This window comes from Strongylocentrotus purpuratus, unplaced genomic scaffold (genome assembly GCF_000002235.5).
Source record: "Strongylocentrotus purpuratus isolate Spur 01 unplaced genomic scaffold, Spur_5.0 spur5_scaffold_3, whole genome shotgun sequence".
NCBI classification, from domain to species: domain Eukaryota; kingdom Metazoa; phylum Echinodermata; class Echinoidea; order Camarodonta; family Strongylocentrotidae; genus Strongylocentrotus; species Strongylocentrotus purpuratus.
The window spans coordinates 9,151,188-9,168,841 of record NW_022145609.1 but is presented as its reverse complement, the minus strand read 5'-3'; the positions used below and the strand labels follow the sequence as shown (position 1 = coordinate 9,168,841).

At 38.6% G+C, this 17,654-nt stretch overlaps 2 protein-coding genes across 2 annotated transcripts; one reads left to right on the top strand and one right to left on the bottom strand.

Annotated features, from left to right (window-relative positions):
* The first annotated feature begins 1,025 nt into the window (after positions 1 to 1,025).
* On the top strand, positions 1,026 to 1,799 carry LOC115928796 (tctex1 domain-containing protein 1-B-like). Its single transcript, XM_030996705.1, has one exon. The coding sequence runs from the start codon at positions 1,026 to 1,028 to the stop codon at positions 1,797 to 1,799; it is 774 nt and encodes a 257-aa protein (XP_030852565.1).
* A 4,205-nt stretch (positions 1,800 to 6,004) lies between these two features.
* On the bottom strand, positions 6,005 to 15,797 carry LOC591279 (phospholipid phosphatase-related protein type 1). Its single transcript, XM_030996762.1, has 7 exons — positions 15,529 to 15,797; positions 14,622 to 14,760; positions 9,620 to 9,803; positions 8,883 to 8,940; positions 7,863 to 8,039; positions 7,102 to 7,251; positions 6,005 to 6,192 (listed from the first exon to the last, which is right to left on the bottom strand). Exons 1-7 carry the CDS (start codon positions 15,790 to 15,792, stop codon positions 6,130 to 6,132), a joined length of 1,035 nt encoding a protein of 344 aa, XP_030852622.1. The 5' UTR covers positions 15,793 to 15,797; the 3' UTR covers positions 6,005 to 6,129.
* Between the last annotated feature and the right edge of the window lie 1,857 nt (positions 15,798 to 17,654).

Here is a 17,654-nt window from a genome sequence, read left to right as displayed (position 1 = left end):
TTGTTGTTGTTGTTTGTTTTTTTTTGGGGGGGGGGGGGCGGTGGGGACGGTCGCCCCCTCCCCCTGGGTACGCTCATGTCACGGGGGAATATTTTTTGCAATCTAACAAGAACCCACTATTATTATTATTGTTATTATTATTATTATGTATGTATAAAGTCTGTGTACATTATTTGAAATATCAACAAAATTTCCTCAAATGTATAATTAAACCGGGACATGTTTAATCTTTAATTCAGCATCTGTTTTCTGAAGCCACTGAATGTCACAATGTAAACTTATCCTATGAACCTATTTGAGTTTGGGAAACATGTTGTGAAGCCGGGTCTTCGCAGACGAGCGAAGCCGTTCCAAAATGCTAAGCTTGTTTTTCGCGCTTTTCAGATGTTCATTGCCCAACGAAACTTGATCTGTATACATGAGCAGTTGCTCTTGAAACGGCGTATCAGGGAAGACACTCAATAGGTGAATGGAATTTGTTGGTGTGATATGAGTTTGTGGACGCCTCCGTCCATGAGAACCCAAACATTCGTTTCGACGAAGAGAGATCAGTTAACATAATTGTGATCGCCTATTAGCGAGGTATTAAGTGAAAATTAACGACGTCGGTTTCCACGATCATTTTTATTCACTCTCTTTCTTTGCTACGGTCGCCACAAGCCTCATCTATTTTATTACTCTGACAATTTTGCAATTGAACTTATAAAGATACGAAGAGAATGTTGCCTGAAACACTTTTTCATTTCAAAAGAAAATTAAGACTTGAAAAGGAATATAATCATCATTGAAGATTTTGGATTGAGTTTCTTAATTGTGATAGCATGATTATTAGCCTGCGGGATCTGTAACCTCCGACTCTACAACATTATCCGGTTGCTATAACAACTAATTGTACCGTTCCCTTCAAAGTACGCCTGGATAGCTGCCCTCATGTTTTGAATCTTACATCGTTTATTAAAGGATTTTACAGGATGAGCACCCGTACAAGAAAGTCACCGAGTGCGTCGTCCAGTTCGTCACGAATGATGTCTGCTGGGGGTAGAAAAAAGGCTCCGCAATCGACCACAAAGTCATCGACCGCGTCGACAACGAAAGGCAGCATGCCACAGCGGAAGGTATCACGAACCAACGACCAAGTCGCACCAACGACCGCTAGAAAGATAAGCGTAGCTTCCAATGCGTCATCGCACTCAAGAAAGATGTCCGCCGCTGCGGGGGTCAACCACGGATCCGCGGCGTCTACTAAAAAGAAGCCCGGCGAAGGCGGAGAAGACATGATGAATTTGAAACAAAGTTTTCAGAGTTTGATGATCGCCAAGCGCATGGCGAGATCGCTTCGTCAGCGGACGTCTCAACGACTCGCTGATCGACGAGGAGTCAGCTTCGTGTCGTACATGGATCGTCCTCGCCGTCGATCACCAAGCGCGAAGCACCTCCCACAGATCGAAAACACGTACCAGCTCGAGCCTCGAGAGCTGTTCTCGAGCTATGTCCGCGTCATTCGTGACATCATAGAAAGCACGGTCGAGTCTCGACTCACCGGGATGAAGTACGATCCGAAGCTGTGTTCGAAGGAGGTGGAGGAGCTGTCAGAGATCATCAAGGAACGTGTGAAGACCCTCGACATCGATCGGTACAAGCTGATTACCCTGGTACACATTGGTAAGATGCACGACCAGGGGCTGCAGGTTTGTAGCAGGAATTCGTGGGACCCAGCCAGGGATTCGTTTGTGAGTTACCGCTTCCAAAATGCATCCGTCTTCTGCGTGGCAACGATTTACGGTGTCTACTTCGAATGAGATCCAAACACAATTTAGTCCTACTTTTAGCATTGATGTTGGGATTGATTATCGCTTTAAGCATATGAAAATTATTTAAAATCTTATTTGATAGACTTACAAAGAACAAAAGAAGCACTTCAAAGATTGAACCTGTTTTGTAACGGTTTAATATATATCAAAGCAAAAGAGAGACCTTAGGAAGAACATTGTACCAGTGAAATTCGAACTTTGGATGGTGGAAATTTTCGTCGATTTTGAATGTGATTAATCTCTTGCCATAACTAAGGATTATCCAATTTTTAATTGCATAATTCACATTCTTTAACGTTTAATATTGCAACTGTTTTGTTCTTTCTAATGAGCACGAAACCATTTAATGGTTTATCAACTTGATGTGAATGATCGCAGCCATTCAGTTTTATGTAACCCCTATAGTAATAGAAGCACATCATGTTTAATTTTCTAATGTAGATATTTTTTCTTCTTGAAAACTCTGAGCACAATGTTCAACAGATTACGAATCTAAGTTATGTGTATCCTCAATATCCAATTATGTTTTTTAGGCCTAGACCTAATCCATTTTAAAAGGGAGAAGAATCGCAGGGGAAGAGAAAAGCATCATTGTTCACTGATTTATCAACTGAAATGTACCATATTATGACGAAAATGATTTCCGAGCGTATCAATATAGCGTTTATGGGCTTTGATTTCAATGCTCCACAATTTCTAAATACGAATTTGATGAGGAAAACACTCGCTTACATAGATAATCGCTTAGAAGAGTATAATTAAATTGTATGATTTACTTGGATCGATAACAAACAAATAAATAAGCAACAGCAAATGCATGATTGTTTTTTCCCTTTTAAAATTTAGTTAATATATATTGTTCTTATCAGGGGAGTAATTACTGTTATTTAGAGCACTTATCCTTGGACATGGTATTGTATGGTGTATAATGATAACACACCAGGCGAGTTGACGGATACTGTATTCTGAACGTAATTGCTTCATGTTGCTTAGCGACGTAACCAAGGCCTGGTAGGAATTCTTCTTCATAGAACACGAATTACTGATGGTTATCAGCCCGACATGTCAAAGTATGACATAATGTCATTGTATAAATACATTTAAGAATATGACAACAAAACAATGACATGGATGGTCCTTGATATTTGTTATTATGTCAGGAGGCAAATATTTATTCTCCTTCACCATGTTCATTATTAGGAATAGAGTAGAGCATTGTGTTCTACTTTGAATAGGAGTAATCTCGGGGTAAAGAAAGATCCCCTATTAAAGTTCGTTTTTAATACTTTGTGCACATTGAGAATGCAACTTGTTCTCTCTAATTTTTCTCGCTAACTCTCCCATCTCTGTACCCCCCATCTCTCCATCTCCCCCTCTATCTCTCTCACTCTCTCTAAATTACACACACAGAGCCCTCTCTGCTCTCCTCCATCTCACTCTCCCCCTGTCTTTCCCTTTACCTTTTCACTTAGTCTCTCACACTATTCTCTCATTAGTTTTCTTTCGTTCATCTTCCGTTTTCCTTCCTCTCCTTCTCCTCTCTCTCTGTCTATTTCTCTTTCTGTCAATCTCTTTCTCCCTCTCCCCTTCACCCCTCCTCCTCCCCTCTCTGTCTCTCACTCATTCTTCCCCTTCCCACTATCTCAATCTATGCCTCCCACTCATTTTCATACACTATTTCTCACTGCCTAGCTCTGCCTCGTCTCTTTGATCACTGCTTTTAATAACGTTCGGTAGATTTCTCGAGATATAGGAATGAAGAAGTAAGGGAATGAAAGATTTTGAAGGTATAACAGATGAGTTAAAATTGTGTACCATTTGTTTTTGTTGTTTTTTGCTGGTGTAAAGATCACCATTTAGAACCATATTATTTTAATTACAATGTAGTTCGTTTTACCCAAGTAGAAAGCAACATGAAGGAAATCGTGGTTTTAATTAAATTCAAAATCGATGTCTTCGGTAAACTTGATGTTATTGGATCAAACATCAAACATAATTTGCCTATAATAAAGAAGATACGAAAAGGTGTAAAATTTACAAGTTTATTTTATTAATCCAAACAGTTTTCACCTATATGACAACAGACGACATTGCAACAAGCATGTTCCGTCACAACATTTTAAATAGATAAAACGGTTGATGAAACAGAGCATTCAGTCGCCAGTGTTTAAATTTAAAGGTGGGTGGGGGGGGGGGGGGGGGGAGATGGGTGGTTATCGCCCACTCCAATGACGAGTTACTTATTAAAACTACTATGTATGATAGCACCTATGCATGGAATCCTACTTACATATATTATTTATATCGGGACAATCATGGCAACCTTTTAAAAACTTCCAAGACAACGGTTAGTTGAATAAATGTGCATAAACAAATCACGGTCTTTTTATGATCAATGTTGAATGAAATATTACAATAAAAAATTAACAGACTATGAGAAATGACGATAGAATACCTTGTAGATGAATCAAATCATGAGTGAAATTATTTTACTATACAATGTATGTAAATAACAGATTTGAAAAAAGAGTTCAAGTACCTACATGTATACTGAATTGCAAATGAAATTTGAGTATTCAGTGTAAATAAGCAGATAAAAAAAAATCAATCTCAGACTTAAGAGAGAATTGGAGAAGGAAGTTAACGAAGGGAGAAAAGCATATTGACTGAATGACGAAATGAAAGGAAGAATACAAAATAATGAGGGATTCAAGGGAGAGAAGAGTAAGTAGAACAAGATATATAATTAGAAGGAGAAAAGGGGAGTCAAAGGGTGAGAGGAGAGAGAGAGAGAGAGAGAGAGAGAGAGAGAGAGAGAGAGAGAGAGAGAGAGAGAGAGAGAAAGAGAGAGAGAGAGAGAGAGAGAGAGAGAAAGAGATAGAGAGAGAGAGAGAGAGAGAGAGAGAGAGAGAGAGAGTGGTAATTGCATAGTAAACATGGTGAGTTAATTGTGATATGTGTAATCATGTCGAACGTTTAGTGAGTATAGTTTTAATAAATATAATGGACATCATTGCATGCATTAGTTTTCAGTAAAATGAATAAAAAATACTGTTTGTTAATTACCCAAACTTGCAATCAAACAAGTGCTTTTGTTCGTCGATTAACATTCAAATATATTCCTTTTCAATTAAATCAATAATAAACATTTTTAAAGATAAATGAAGACAATATACACCTTTTTCTTGAGAAAGTCATGTTCCTCGTGATTCTTTTTGAACCTCCTACTTTGAAAATAAAATATTGCTACATGAATTAAGAATAACAAACAAACAAACCGATACATCGAATATAAAACCTCTCAAAAATAATTTCAGAATGAATAACAAAGGAATAGAGACCAAAAGGAAAAGAAAAAATGTTTAAAAAGAGATCATCATTTAGAACACACATGAATATGATAATCATAGAAAGACGGACGGACTGTTATACAGAGACTGTAAACAATGAAACAAACACCCACATCCATACCGACTTACTGAGAGAGAGAGAGAGAGAGAGAGAGAGAGAGAGAGAGAGAGAGAGAGAGAGAGAGAGGGGGGGAAGAAATAGAGAGAGAGAAATAGAGAGTGAGATAGAGAGAGAGAGCGAGAGAGAGAGATAGAGCGAAAGACATACATTCATGTGTGACAATGGTGATCTTGAGGGGGGGGGGGGGGCAAAGTCAACGAGTCACATCATCAGCTAACTCTAAATAATTAGTTACAAATTAAAATACGATTTTAAAATTATTTATTCTACTTTAAAATCCCAAATACGTTCATTTATCGAGTTTATTTTGCTTATACTCTCGACATTGTATAGAGGAAACCTTTGCACCATACATGAAATTCTGTTTAGCTTCTACATGCAGCAAGTCAGTATTATGAAGAGAAAGCCTTTATGACATTATTCAGTTTTACCACAAACCCACACCTCTGTAGTGCAGTACATGTATACATTTGAATAATAAATATATATAATATATACATATAACTATTTATATCAGTCATCAACGATCTTGCAATAGATAAGTTCTGACAAAATCTTCGGGAACGAAGCTCAGCTACACGGTCTAAGACACAAAAACGCGCATACACGCATACCCCCCCACACACACACACCGCACACGCGCGCACACATACCTGCACGCACACCCTCATTTCCACACAAACGAATATATGATATATCATACATGCTTGTACCCTTAGAATGATTTATATTACACAATATTTTGTATTCAATAGAGGATGCATTCATTACTTTATAATGGTTACAAAGGTGTTACAACGCTTTTACAAATTATACGTTTTGATCGACAAAGCAGTTGCTCATTGATTTAGTAGTCTCTCCGTAAACTATCGCCGACAAAAGACGGGTTGTGGAAGGTCGCGGGGCCATTCTGAATTAAAAAAGGAACAAATATGTTATGAGTGTAATTATGCTTTCGTTTAGATAAATGGTAGAAAAAGACATACCAACATTCGATTATTCACTTTAAGTCAATGTTTCTGTGCACATGACTCTCTAAAAAAAAGTCGAGTGATTACGGAAGTCACTCCTCTGGAGAGTGAAAATGTAGTGAAAATAGAGTGAACATTCAATCTTTTCTTCTTAGAGAGCACTCGAAAATCAATCGATATTCACTCCTAAACAAGTGATCCCTGACGTAACTCCTAAGAAAGTAAAAATAGAGTGTAAATTCACATTTTTAGAGAGAGAGAGAGAGATGGGGTAAATGCACTTTGAGGGTGTCAAGAAAATTTGCATTTTTAATCTGATAGAAAAAGAAGCATCTTATTGACTTACAGGAAAAAAACCTCAAAGTTATTAAAAAAATGTTGTTTAAATCGTCATATTTTTTAACTTACTTCTCTAAAAAGGTGCTAATTAACGCTCCAGTAGAGTCAATTAAATAGAATTCTGCAAGGACTTTTGATCTTACTCAGGTATGAATCTAGTAACATTTTACTTTCTAGCTTATAATTAGCAAGCATGTCTTGAATTATTAAGAGGCAGAACAAGATTCTGTTAAAATGAATATCGTTCATGGTTGATTAGGTAAAGATAAGTAATCGTACTGGTTATCTCGGGCAGGACTCATACCACAACACCATACCACTAATCTAGTTAAAAGCTCAACATAATTACCTGCCCTACTCAAGATATGGTCAACCATGGAAAAAGAATAAAACGAAGAAGAAGAAGAACAGCAGCAACAACAAAAACAACAACAAGAATAACAATAGACACTGCTTGGAATGGACCAAAATTAAATGCTGCCTTCACACAAATGAACACGACAACTCACTTGTGCAGCAAGGCTCCCATTACATGCCCGTAGTCTCGGCAATCTGATCAAGGAGAGAGGCGACGAACGCTTTGGACTGGAGGATTTCTTCGGCAGGTTGTTTGGGTCATCTTGGGGGCGTTCTTCAAAACACGCCAGTACAGCAAATACCTTTAAAATGTTAAGAGAATAATAAGTAATAATGTTGGAATATCAATATTTACAGCTTATAGGCAAGGCTAAAGGGGAAATTGGTGTCAACATGGAAATGGGGTAAGCAACGTCTTCAACGTTATTCTTAATTCGGCGATTATTCTTAAAAAGACATGCGATTGATACTATGGATGCTTTTCTAGGTAACTGTTTAGGTTTCGTTGTAACTTCCACAGATGTAATAACATAACAATCAGATTAAAATTTAATTTTGCTCTAACAAATTCTTTTAGAGCCATTTCTACTCAGAGTTTGGTTAACTGGGTTACGGTACGTCGCAATATGCTGCATATTTATGAGCTTGCTAGGCAAACCTGAATGAGCCATTAAACTACTTTTGAAAAATCAACTCAATATCAATTTCACTACCCTATTGTTTATACCTTAGAAATCATGTTCGGATTACGTAATGCGTTATTGTCATGTTCGCACATGTTAATAGGTGACGTACAAGGTTATGCAAATTGCCTTACGATGACTTTCCGAAATTACTTTCGATCGCGTTCATTATGCTATCCACAGAAACTTTGTTAGCCAAACTCTGTGTATAAATGGCTCTGGTTGCTCACCAAGTACAGTGTCACCACCATGCCCAGCAGGAAACCCACTGCGACATCACTCCAGTGATGCCGATACTTCGAGGCTCTTGTGATTCCCCATAGGAGTCCTCCCGACAGGAGACCCAAACTCGCCAGTGGAATGGGGAGCCTCGTACAGGGGATGCTCACTTGACTTGTCATGTAGGCCTGAGGATACCAAGTTTTAAGTTCAAGTTCATTTTATTCAAAACCATGAGATAATCTTTTACCAAAAAAAAGAGACTGATAAAAGTACATTAATCAACATACAATTTGATTACATCACAAAATGAATAGTTTTTGGACCCCTTTAGAAGCTAAGCTTGTGAGCGTGGCCCTATAGTTAACAAAATACAAACATTAACAATATGGCAAGGTAAACAAAATTAATGCAACGTATTTACACGGAATAAATTATAAATTGAGTGATAAAGAGACATGTAGTGACATTATAATTATGTAAATTGTCGTTCGTTAGTAGCAGGTCTACCCCTCTCATTTTCACGATCTTATGGATTCACTTTTGGATATGTAGAAGAGGGAAAGTAAATAACTAAACGGAAAGGAAGCAAGGATGGGCATGATGGGTAAGAGCGTAGAACACGGTGCATGACAAGGAAAGAGTTATATTGTATATTGACTGAAATAATTTGTTCAGATGACTTCTACTGTATGTATTTTAAACGAATCATTTTTTATATGTTTAATCTATCTCATGCATGCAGTACTTTTTATATTCGTGTTCATGTAACGGATGATTGATAAATTTGAATTTAATTGATTTCAATTAATAAGGATTATATCGAAAAGAATTTCACAAAAAAACTTGAGTACATAGGGAATCGATAATTGAATAAATCCCTTAGTAGGAGATCGAATTGCAATCATTTTCTCGGTTTTATTAATGAAAAATTACTATACATTCTTTAGGATCAATATTACTTTTGCGGTATTACGAAAAGGTGGTGTTGCTCTTTAACATGAAGCTACCAACATAAGTGATTGTCTTACCATGGTGAAGACTGCAGCATATGAACCTAGAGATGCATGTAGCGAAGGAAATGATAGCCTGAGGAGAGAGAGGAGGAAAAAGAGATGAGAATTCCTCATGCAACTTAATTAGATCTTAACGAGGGCTGTTATCATGTCACCATAACAGGTATCCCTGCCAGCATATTTCTCTGCTGACGTAGGCTATATGAATTTTCTTTGTGTGTTGATGATATTTTTTGTCCCGCTCTGCCTTATTGAGAGCACGAGACCTATAAAATAGTATATCTTTATTTTAAAAGTAATTTATGCTTTACGTCCAGCGTCATCATCACCTTGGCAGAATGCGGATAATTATGATGTTATTTTCGTATATGTATTTATAGGTATAGTTCTAATTCTAAAGCCTAGCAAAGTAAGACAAGTCGATACATCAACAGCTATAAAGTTTAATAATGATCAAAGGTGGTCCGGAGAACAGAACATGGAGATGGAAAAGAAGAAAATATCGACAAAAAAAAAAATGAAAAGAAGATGAAAGGATACAAGAGAAAAGCGTTGAAAAATCCCCCCAAATCAATCATGAAATAAATAGAAAATCACATGGCATGAGAAAAAATGAAAAAGACGAAGAAGCAGAAAAAAAGGAAAATGAAAACGAAGAAGATTGTGAAGGGCGGGAGCAAGATGAAGGAGAAGGAGAATAAGACTTAGTGGATGAAGAAAGAATGAACAAACAAATAGATCATCATCCTTACCTAGCTTGTTCCAGGAGATCATCATCCCGTTTTACACACTCATAATCGGTGATGAATGTGTTGCAATCGAGAGCTGTATAGTTTGGTCGACACACGGTCAAGAAGTATGGCGTCTGTATTCCTGTAACTCTCTGTGCAGCATCGGTGATGATCCACGTGGCAAAGGCTCCGCAAGCAAAGACACCTGTCAATTAAATGAAATGAAATGAAAATATAAACAAATTAAAAAAAATCCATAACTCAATCGAAACATGAAAGAAATGCTTACATAAAATGAATATCAAATGGCGATAGCAATATACAGTTACATACACTGGCGTACTGGTGGGGGTGCTTGGGGGGGCTTCAGCCCCCCCAAATAAAATTGAACCACGACTTTTTTTCACAAGTGATGTATATGTTCGTGATATCACATGATTTTCAACAAAATGCTAGTTTTTCCATTAATTCTTGCAAACTGACCCATTCCCCAAAAAAGCCAGGAAGAGCTTATGTTTTTATTGTCACTAAGGGCCTTATAGTGGCCACCAACAGTAACACTGGTAAAAAAATCCTTTCCAGAAGCTTTGTGCAAAGCACTGCCGGGAGATAACATATGCTACCTACCACTCGGGCTGAGCGTGCACAGATTTGCGAACGAGCGTTCCATACTTACATCATGTAACACTGCACATATAGTGGGGGAAATTGAATTCAGACAAACGGTACAACGAATCGTCTTCCGCGCTTTGCACGGGAGGGGGGGGGGGGGAATTGAATTCAGACTAGGATTAAGACTCGAGAACGGTTTTGATGAAACGCGAAAATGATTTCAGACAAGGATTAAGAGTAATAATTAAATAAAACGACAAAGCTTCCGCGCTTCGCGTGGGAGGGAAAACTGAATTCAGACAAATACACGATAAAATGAATCGTCTTCTTTCTCTATAAATTTAATGAAACGTGATAGCTTCCGCGCTTCGCGCAGGATGGGCGAAAATGAATTCAGACAAGGGTTAAGAGTAATAATTTATTGAAAGACAAAGTTTCCGCATTTCGCGCGGGAGGGGGACTGATTTCAGACAAGGATTAAGAGTCGAGACCGGTACAACGGATCGTCTTCTTGCTCTAATAATTAAATGAAACGTGAAAGCTTCAGCGCTTCGCGCGGGATGGACGAAAATGAATTCAGACAAGGATTAAGAGTAATAATTTATTGAAACGTCAAAGCTTATGCGCTTCGCGCGGGAGGGGGGGGGGGGAAACTGAATTCAGACAAGGATTAAGAGTCGGGGTTGGAACAATGAATCGTCTTCTTTCTCTAATTATTAAATGAAACGTCATAGCTTCCACGCTTTGCGCAGGAGGGGCGAACCAAGAATTAAGAGTCAAGAACGGTACAACGGATCGTCTTCTATCTCTAATAATATAATGAAGTGTCAAAGCTTCCGCGCTTTGCGCGGGAGGGGGGGGGGGGGAACTAAAAAAATTAATTAGTTCCTGGCCCCGGGTTTATGGGGTTAGAATTGTAGGCATTTGGACATTGGCATTTTTATATTTGTTGGTAATTGGTGGCTCGTTTTGTCGGTAATCGGTGGCCTCTACACCCTTCCCCCCTCCCCCACTGAAAAAGATCTAGCCGCGCCCCCGATAACGACACAGTTTATACACTCGAGATAATTTTTGCAAGTACTACAGTCAAGTACCGGCATCAAAGCATAATCTATACAACGTCTCACGACGTGTCAGATCACTTTTCTCTAACTTCTAACGAATCCCCTCCCGCGCAAAGCGCGGAAGCTTTGCCGTTTCATTAAATTATTAAAGAAAGAAGACGATTCGTTGTACCGGTCTCTACTCTTAATCTTGTCTGAATTCAAGAAGGCCTCTTTTTTTCCAGGAAGTGCCGGTGGACATTAATGCGCCAAATGTGGTTCTCAAATTGCAAAAGATCCCTACTCTTGGAAGGGGTAGGAGAAAGCAATTTTACGTCATATTATATTACTCCAGGAAGCAAGGGCGTCGCCAAGGGGGGGGGGGGGGGGGGGGGAGGGGGTGCGACACCCCCCCCCCACCTGTCAGGATATTGTCGGTAAAATTGCGCTGCCGTCGGAAAAAAGAGAAAAGGGGGAGGGGAAAAAAAAGAGGGAAAAAAAAAGAGGGGGAAAAAAGAGAGGGAAAGGGGAAAGAAAAGAAGAAAAAAAAGGAAAAGAAAAGAAAGAAAGGAAAAGAAAGGAAAGAAAAGAGAAGAAAGAAAGAGAAAAAAGAAAAAGAGGGAGGAGAGGACAGAAAGGAAAAGAAAGAAAAAAGAAGAAAAAAGAGTGAAAGGGAAACAAACGAAACGGGAGATGAAAGAGAGGAGAGAGAAGGGAGGTAAGAGTCTGAGAGAGGAGGAGTGGGAGTAAAAGAGAGAAGGGAGTTGTTGGGTGGAGTCGTCTCGTCGAGGGAGCAAGAAAGAAACGGGTAAATATGTTGCTGTGTTGGGTCAGCTGTGTCGGTATTCTTGATCGATCCTCGTGTACTATATCAATGCAGAAGTTTGAAGTCGGTGAGATGTATATTGTCGGTCGGCCGACAAGTTTTTTTCCCTACGAACTGTGTCTTCTTATCCGCTGTGACGACTTCGAGAGTGACTACAACTACAATACTTGTTTTTTCTCGAAGTTTCACTTTTCTATAATATCAGCTAAAGAAATCAGAGGTTTAAAATTTTCGGGAAAACTAATTTCAAACAAGGTTTAAGAGTCAACAACGGTACGACGAACCGTCTTCCTTTCTATATATTGTGATGAAACGCCAAAAATTCCGTGCTTCGCGCGGAAGGGAAACTTCATTTAGTCGAGTCGAGAACGGTACAACGAATCGTCTTCTTTCTCTAATAATTTAAGGAAACGTCAAAGCTTCCGCGCTTCGCGCGAGAGGGAAAACTGAGTTCAGACAAAATTAATAGGGCTTATTTATGGTCGAAAACGGTACAACGAATCGTGTTCTTTCTCTAATGATATGAGGAAACGTCAAAGCTTTCGCACTTTGCGCGAGAGGGGGGAAACTGAATACAGAAGAATAGGGCTTATTAAGAGTCGAAAACGGTACGACGAATCGTCTTCTTTCTCTAATAATTTTAATGAAACGTCAAAACTTCCGCGCTTCGCGCGGGAGGGGGAAGCTTCATTTAGATAAGGATTAAGAGTCGAGAACAGTACACCAAATCATCTGCTTTTTCTCATAATTTAATGAAACGTGAAAGAGGGGGGTGGGGGATGGGAGGGGGTGGGGGAACTTCATTCAGCCAAGGATTACTAGTCGAAAACGGTACAATTAATCGTCTTCTTTTCCTTATAATTAAAGGAAACGTCTAAGCTTCCGCGATTCGCGCAGGAGGCCCATCACCCACACCCCCTAATGAGCGCGCTTTTAAGTGATTCTCTTGCTCACTACCGCCCCTCCCTAAAATAAGATCCTAGCTCCGCGCCTGCATTAAAATATATAGCTATGATGCTGACTAAATTGAAGAAATAATACGTATATTTATGTCTTCGAGGAAAATGACCATTTCGCGCATATGCAAGTAGGCCTACTATAGATAGTCCATATGAATTTTTTTTTAGCTTCGGCCCCGGGTTTATAGGGTTATTTGTAGATATTGAACATTTAATTTTGTCGGTAATTGGTGGCTAGTTTTGTCGGTAATCGGTGGCCTCTACACCCCCCCCCCCCACTAAAAAAGGTCTAGCGACGCCCCTGCCAGGAAGTGCCTGAAAATACGTCTAATTTGGTTTTAAAATTGCAAACGCTTCTTACTCTGGGAGGGGGCCAGAACCCCCTCCCAGACCCACCCCCTGCTCGGTCACTCCACTCCCTCGCCGTTAAAGCCTCGTTCTGTCGCTTCATCGTTTTACATTTCAACCCTTGCCATTTTGTGCCCCCCCCCCGTAAGAAATTCCTGGATCCGCCACTGATGCCCATACCCCTTGAGCTTAGGGGCTCCGCCCCTTGACCCCCGCCGGGCTTTGCCACTAGACCCACTTTCGAGAAACGTTCAGCAGGGACTGCATGTTAGAGTGGGGGTGATTTGGATTTTTTTTGTCAGCCCCCCAAACGTTTTTGCTCATTACGCCACTGGTTACATATAAAATGAAACTAAATCTGAAAGATAAAGTTGAGTTCTAGTCATGCGATTGCATTGTGAAAGAAAAGGTGTGCAATGGATCAGTAAAAGTTGATCATGTAGCATGTAAGTATTGGTGTGTACTGCAAGGTTCTGGAGTCATCAAAATCATATTAAATTTGGCCCAGTCTTGCCAAAGTAACAAGCACTGTACACTGGAAGATGTATATGTGACTACGCGATATCTATCCAGGCCGGATCGATATAATAATTTACCATATATATTAATTAGTAGGCGGTTTCCCGGCAAAATTTGTATCATCACGTATTAGTCATAACATATTCTTTCACATGATTGGTAATAAGAGCTTACATTTCATATTTTGAGATGAGGGCGTTTCCAAAACTGGTATATACCTTTAAATGTCGACAAGTAATTTAAGCTATTAGGATACAAAATATACGCATATCATAAACTAAGAAGAATTTTAAAGGAAGAGAGAAACACACTAAAAGCAGAGCTTGTATTTGACTGTGTGTTTTCCTCAAAAAATAAAAAAAGCAAGGAAGAAAGAAAGAAGAAAAAAATCATACGTATTTGATTAAAAATTACATTAACAAAAATACACACATGTAACTGCTCGGTAGTACGAGTATTCACAGGCATAAGAAAAATACAGTCAAATAGTACATGTGGGGATAGAGGACTATGGAGAAGGAGAGAGAGAGAGAGAGAGGGAGAAGGAGAGAGAGAGAGAGAGAGAGAGAGAGAGGGGGAGAGAGAGAGAGAGAGAGAGAGAGAGAGAGAGATACCGGGGGAGCCTTGGGTAGGGAAATAATCTAAATCATCGAGGACATCAGGTAAACTGCTTCTGCGACAAGACTTTGGGTCAAACAAATTGACCCGCTATATACCTGTAAATCTGAACATCCTCCTAATCACCGGGTAAAGCTTGAGAGAGCAGCTCTTGACGACCTTTCTCCTCCCAACCTTCATCTCAGGCGATGTCTTCTTGCACGAACAGAGGGCCAGCATGCACTCTCCGTAAAGGATCTGAGTTTGGAGAAATGATGCATTCAAGGGGAAGGATGACGGAGGTTTATAATTGAGATGCAAATTTTGTTTATCTGCCCGTATTGAATATTTATGCTTTTACTACAATACCTAGTCTTAGAGGTGTATAATCATAGACCTACTTTTTGTTTGGATGGTCACTTCCTAATTATAATCTTTAAGACAGCAGTGTCAGGAACGTCATCAGACCAACATGAAAGGTTCACACTATGTTCTGATAACGTTGCTCCCTTTCACGAATGATTCTAAATAAATCATTGAAAGAATGAAAAATCAACCATGTTAATTATTGTTTTAAAAATCCATACTTGTTTGTCGTCTATTGAATAGTTCATTTGCATTATATTGGAGTCGGCTATAAATCAGACTTTGAATTAGGTTCGGAATAAATGAAGAAAGTGAAACGGATTCATAAGTAAGTGTAACTAACATCATTAATAAGCTCTCAGTCAACCTTTTCTATTCTTAGCTTTATATCTTTGAGTACAATTAAGTATTAAGCCCGTTTGAATTAAAACTGTGATCATTGTTAATGTTTAGGTTTATTGAGGAAGTGGAAAAGCTAAAGCACGTTGCCGATGTTAGAATAGTCTCCAGGAATTAGGTTTGGAGCATGTTCTTTTTCAACTAATTCATATCGCCGCGATTAACAGGACGTAAATGAACCCTTTTCCTATGGGGACCGGTTGTTCATGTTCTCAGCCAATGGGAATGACAAAACTCAGTAGCCAAAGGTTTAAAGCTCACCATAATGGGCGGGGCAGCAAAACAGGTCACATAGAGCACCTCCTCCGTAAATATATCATCCTCCAAGTAGGGCATCATCAGATTACGATCGTGACACCAAAATCCACGATTGGTCGGACCGGGGAGGTTTTCCGTGAACAGGAGGACGAACCACAGCACGACCACGCCAGCCATGCAGATGTAATCGACCGCGAGGAAACACGGGATGAGCATAGGGTTACGGGACACCATGCGTGGTTCGTCGTCCACCTCGTAAGGATCCATGATGTCGGTAGAGTAGAGACTGCCCAGATTGGAATGATACATAGAAGGCATATTTAGTAACCCCAATATTTTTTCGGGCTTCCATTTCCCTGTTTACTCTTCTAGTAGGCATATCCTAGTATCCTTATAAGTATTGTGTAATAATTTGCCCAGCACGAAATCAATTATGTATGCAAAAATATTTGGAAATTTTTAGAAACCCAATTTATTAACGTATTGTCGTGTTATAGAACAGATTTTGAAAAGTTACTTAAAAATGGGTAAAATATTAACTAAGTTGGGTAATATATAAAATTCCAAAAGTTGGGTAGACATTAATATTATCCTCAGTGCACGTTTTACCTATTGGAGTGTAGATATTCTACATGTTCTTTTCATGCTTATATTATCTCAGACTCATTCATCTAATGCACTCTCTTATACACTGCACTTATTCACACAAAGTATCTTATTTCATAATATCATTATTATTCTAGTCAATTGCCACATGCTCTGATTGTACAATTTAAGCAAAATGAAAACGTATAATTTAGGCATCAAGGAAGTCAAATAAACTCATTTATTCAAACCTCTAACCGCCACTGCATAGTGTGGCGATAGGGAACTCCCTGCCGTAGGACAAAATGAATATTTATACGTGTATATCCATACGATTTCTCCAGTTTCTTCCCTCTTTCTTTCCCGTTCTTAAGCATCATCAGGAACTCTTTTTGTTATAGTAGGGCTTAATCTTTCTTCCCTTAGAGCTTCTGTATTGATGCTTATATAAAATAGTTTTTCATATGTATCTGTGCTTTGTTAAGCTGTACCGTATTATTTTCTAGTTGTTGGACATCTATACCTCGCAAATTGCTTGTAATATTACCTCTTCTTAAATTATCTCTGATTGAATATACATGAATATCAATCATGAATTATTATTTCGAATGATACATGTTGAGTGATCAATCTATTATCTTCATGCATTCAAAAATGATAATGTATGCAGGTCCTACACTCTAAGACGATACCGACGTCATAACTCTTTCAATAGCACACACACAACTCATCCGTTGCCATAGAAACCTGCTATTGTCGAGGGCTGAAGGTAATTTTCTGTAATATTGAAGAACTATTGTTATTACGTTCAAGTACCTGGTAGAAATGCTTCAAGGTTTTGGATATCTTGTCAAGAGCGCAAAAAAATGGTTGCATGACCTTTCTTAGATGTCATACAAGTTTGAGCAGAGGAGGATATTTTGAATGTATGTGTGTATGTATATGTGTGAGCGTGCATGTGTGTTTGTATCATGTTATTTTAAAGTTTTTAAACTGTATAATTTATGTGTAGTTTGTTTTTGCTTTTTAAGGCCCCACCACAAGCAATTTGCTTCTAAGGGTGTCCTTTACCGTATTATGTTTACTATGTTACTCATTTGTATGTACATGTTTCATTTTATGGTTAAATAAACTTTACTTACTTAGAATGCTGTATTTGTGCTCGCGGTTTGTACATGTATAGTAGAAATATTCTTATATGACAATGGGACTATATATTATGACACGTATATTGGAATACATCTCGCTATCTTTTCCGACTATATATAGGCCTTCATAATATATTCCTTGATTAAGTTCCGTGTCATCTGAAAAATTTGATTAGATTTGCACGTAAAATCGATTTGATATTGATAGACCATGACATATATTATGATGCTAAACAATAGGTTATCTATACAAGTCAATATACCAACTGAAAGATCGGTTATACCTTCTGTTTTAGTTAATTCATTTTGGGGTAATTTTTTCTAGAATAAACACAATAAATTCTCAGCCTATGCCGTTTAGTTTTTTCCCTTCATAATATGCTTACTCTCCTCTGT

Bases quoted from the DNA above. Each gene is read 5' to 3' on its own strand.
- LOC115928796 (XM_030996705.1), top strand. From the start codon at position 1,026: ATGTCTGCTGGGGGTAGAAAAAAGGCTCCGCAATCGACCACAAAGTCA.
- LOC591279 (XM_030996762.1), bottom strand. From the start codon at position 15,792: ATGGATCCTTACGAGGTGGACGACGAACCACGCATGGTGTCCCGTAAC. The intron at 7,252-7,862 runs GTGAGCAACCAG...AACATTTTAAAG, and splicing joins TGGTGGTGACACTGTACTTG to GTATTTGCTGTACTGGCGTG. The intron at 6,193-7,101 runs GTGAGTTGTCGT...TTTTTAATTCAG, and splicing joins ATGGGAGCCTTGCTGCACAA to AATGGCCCCGCGACCTTCCA.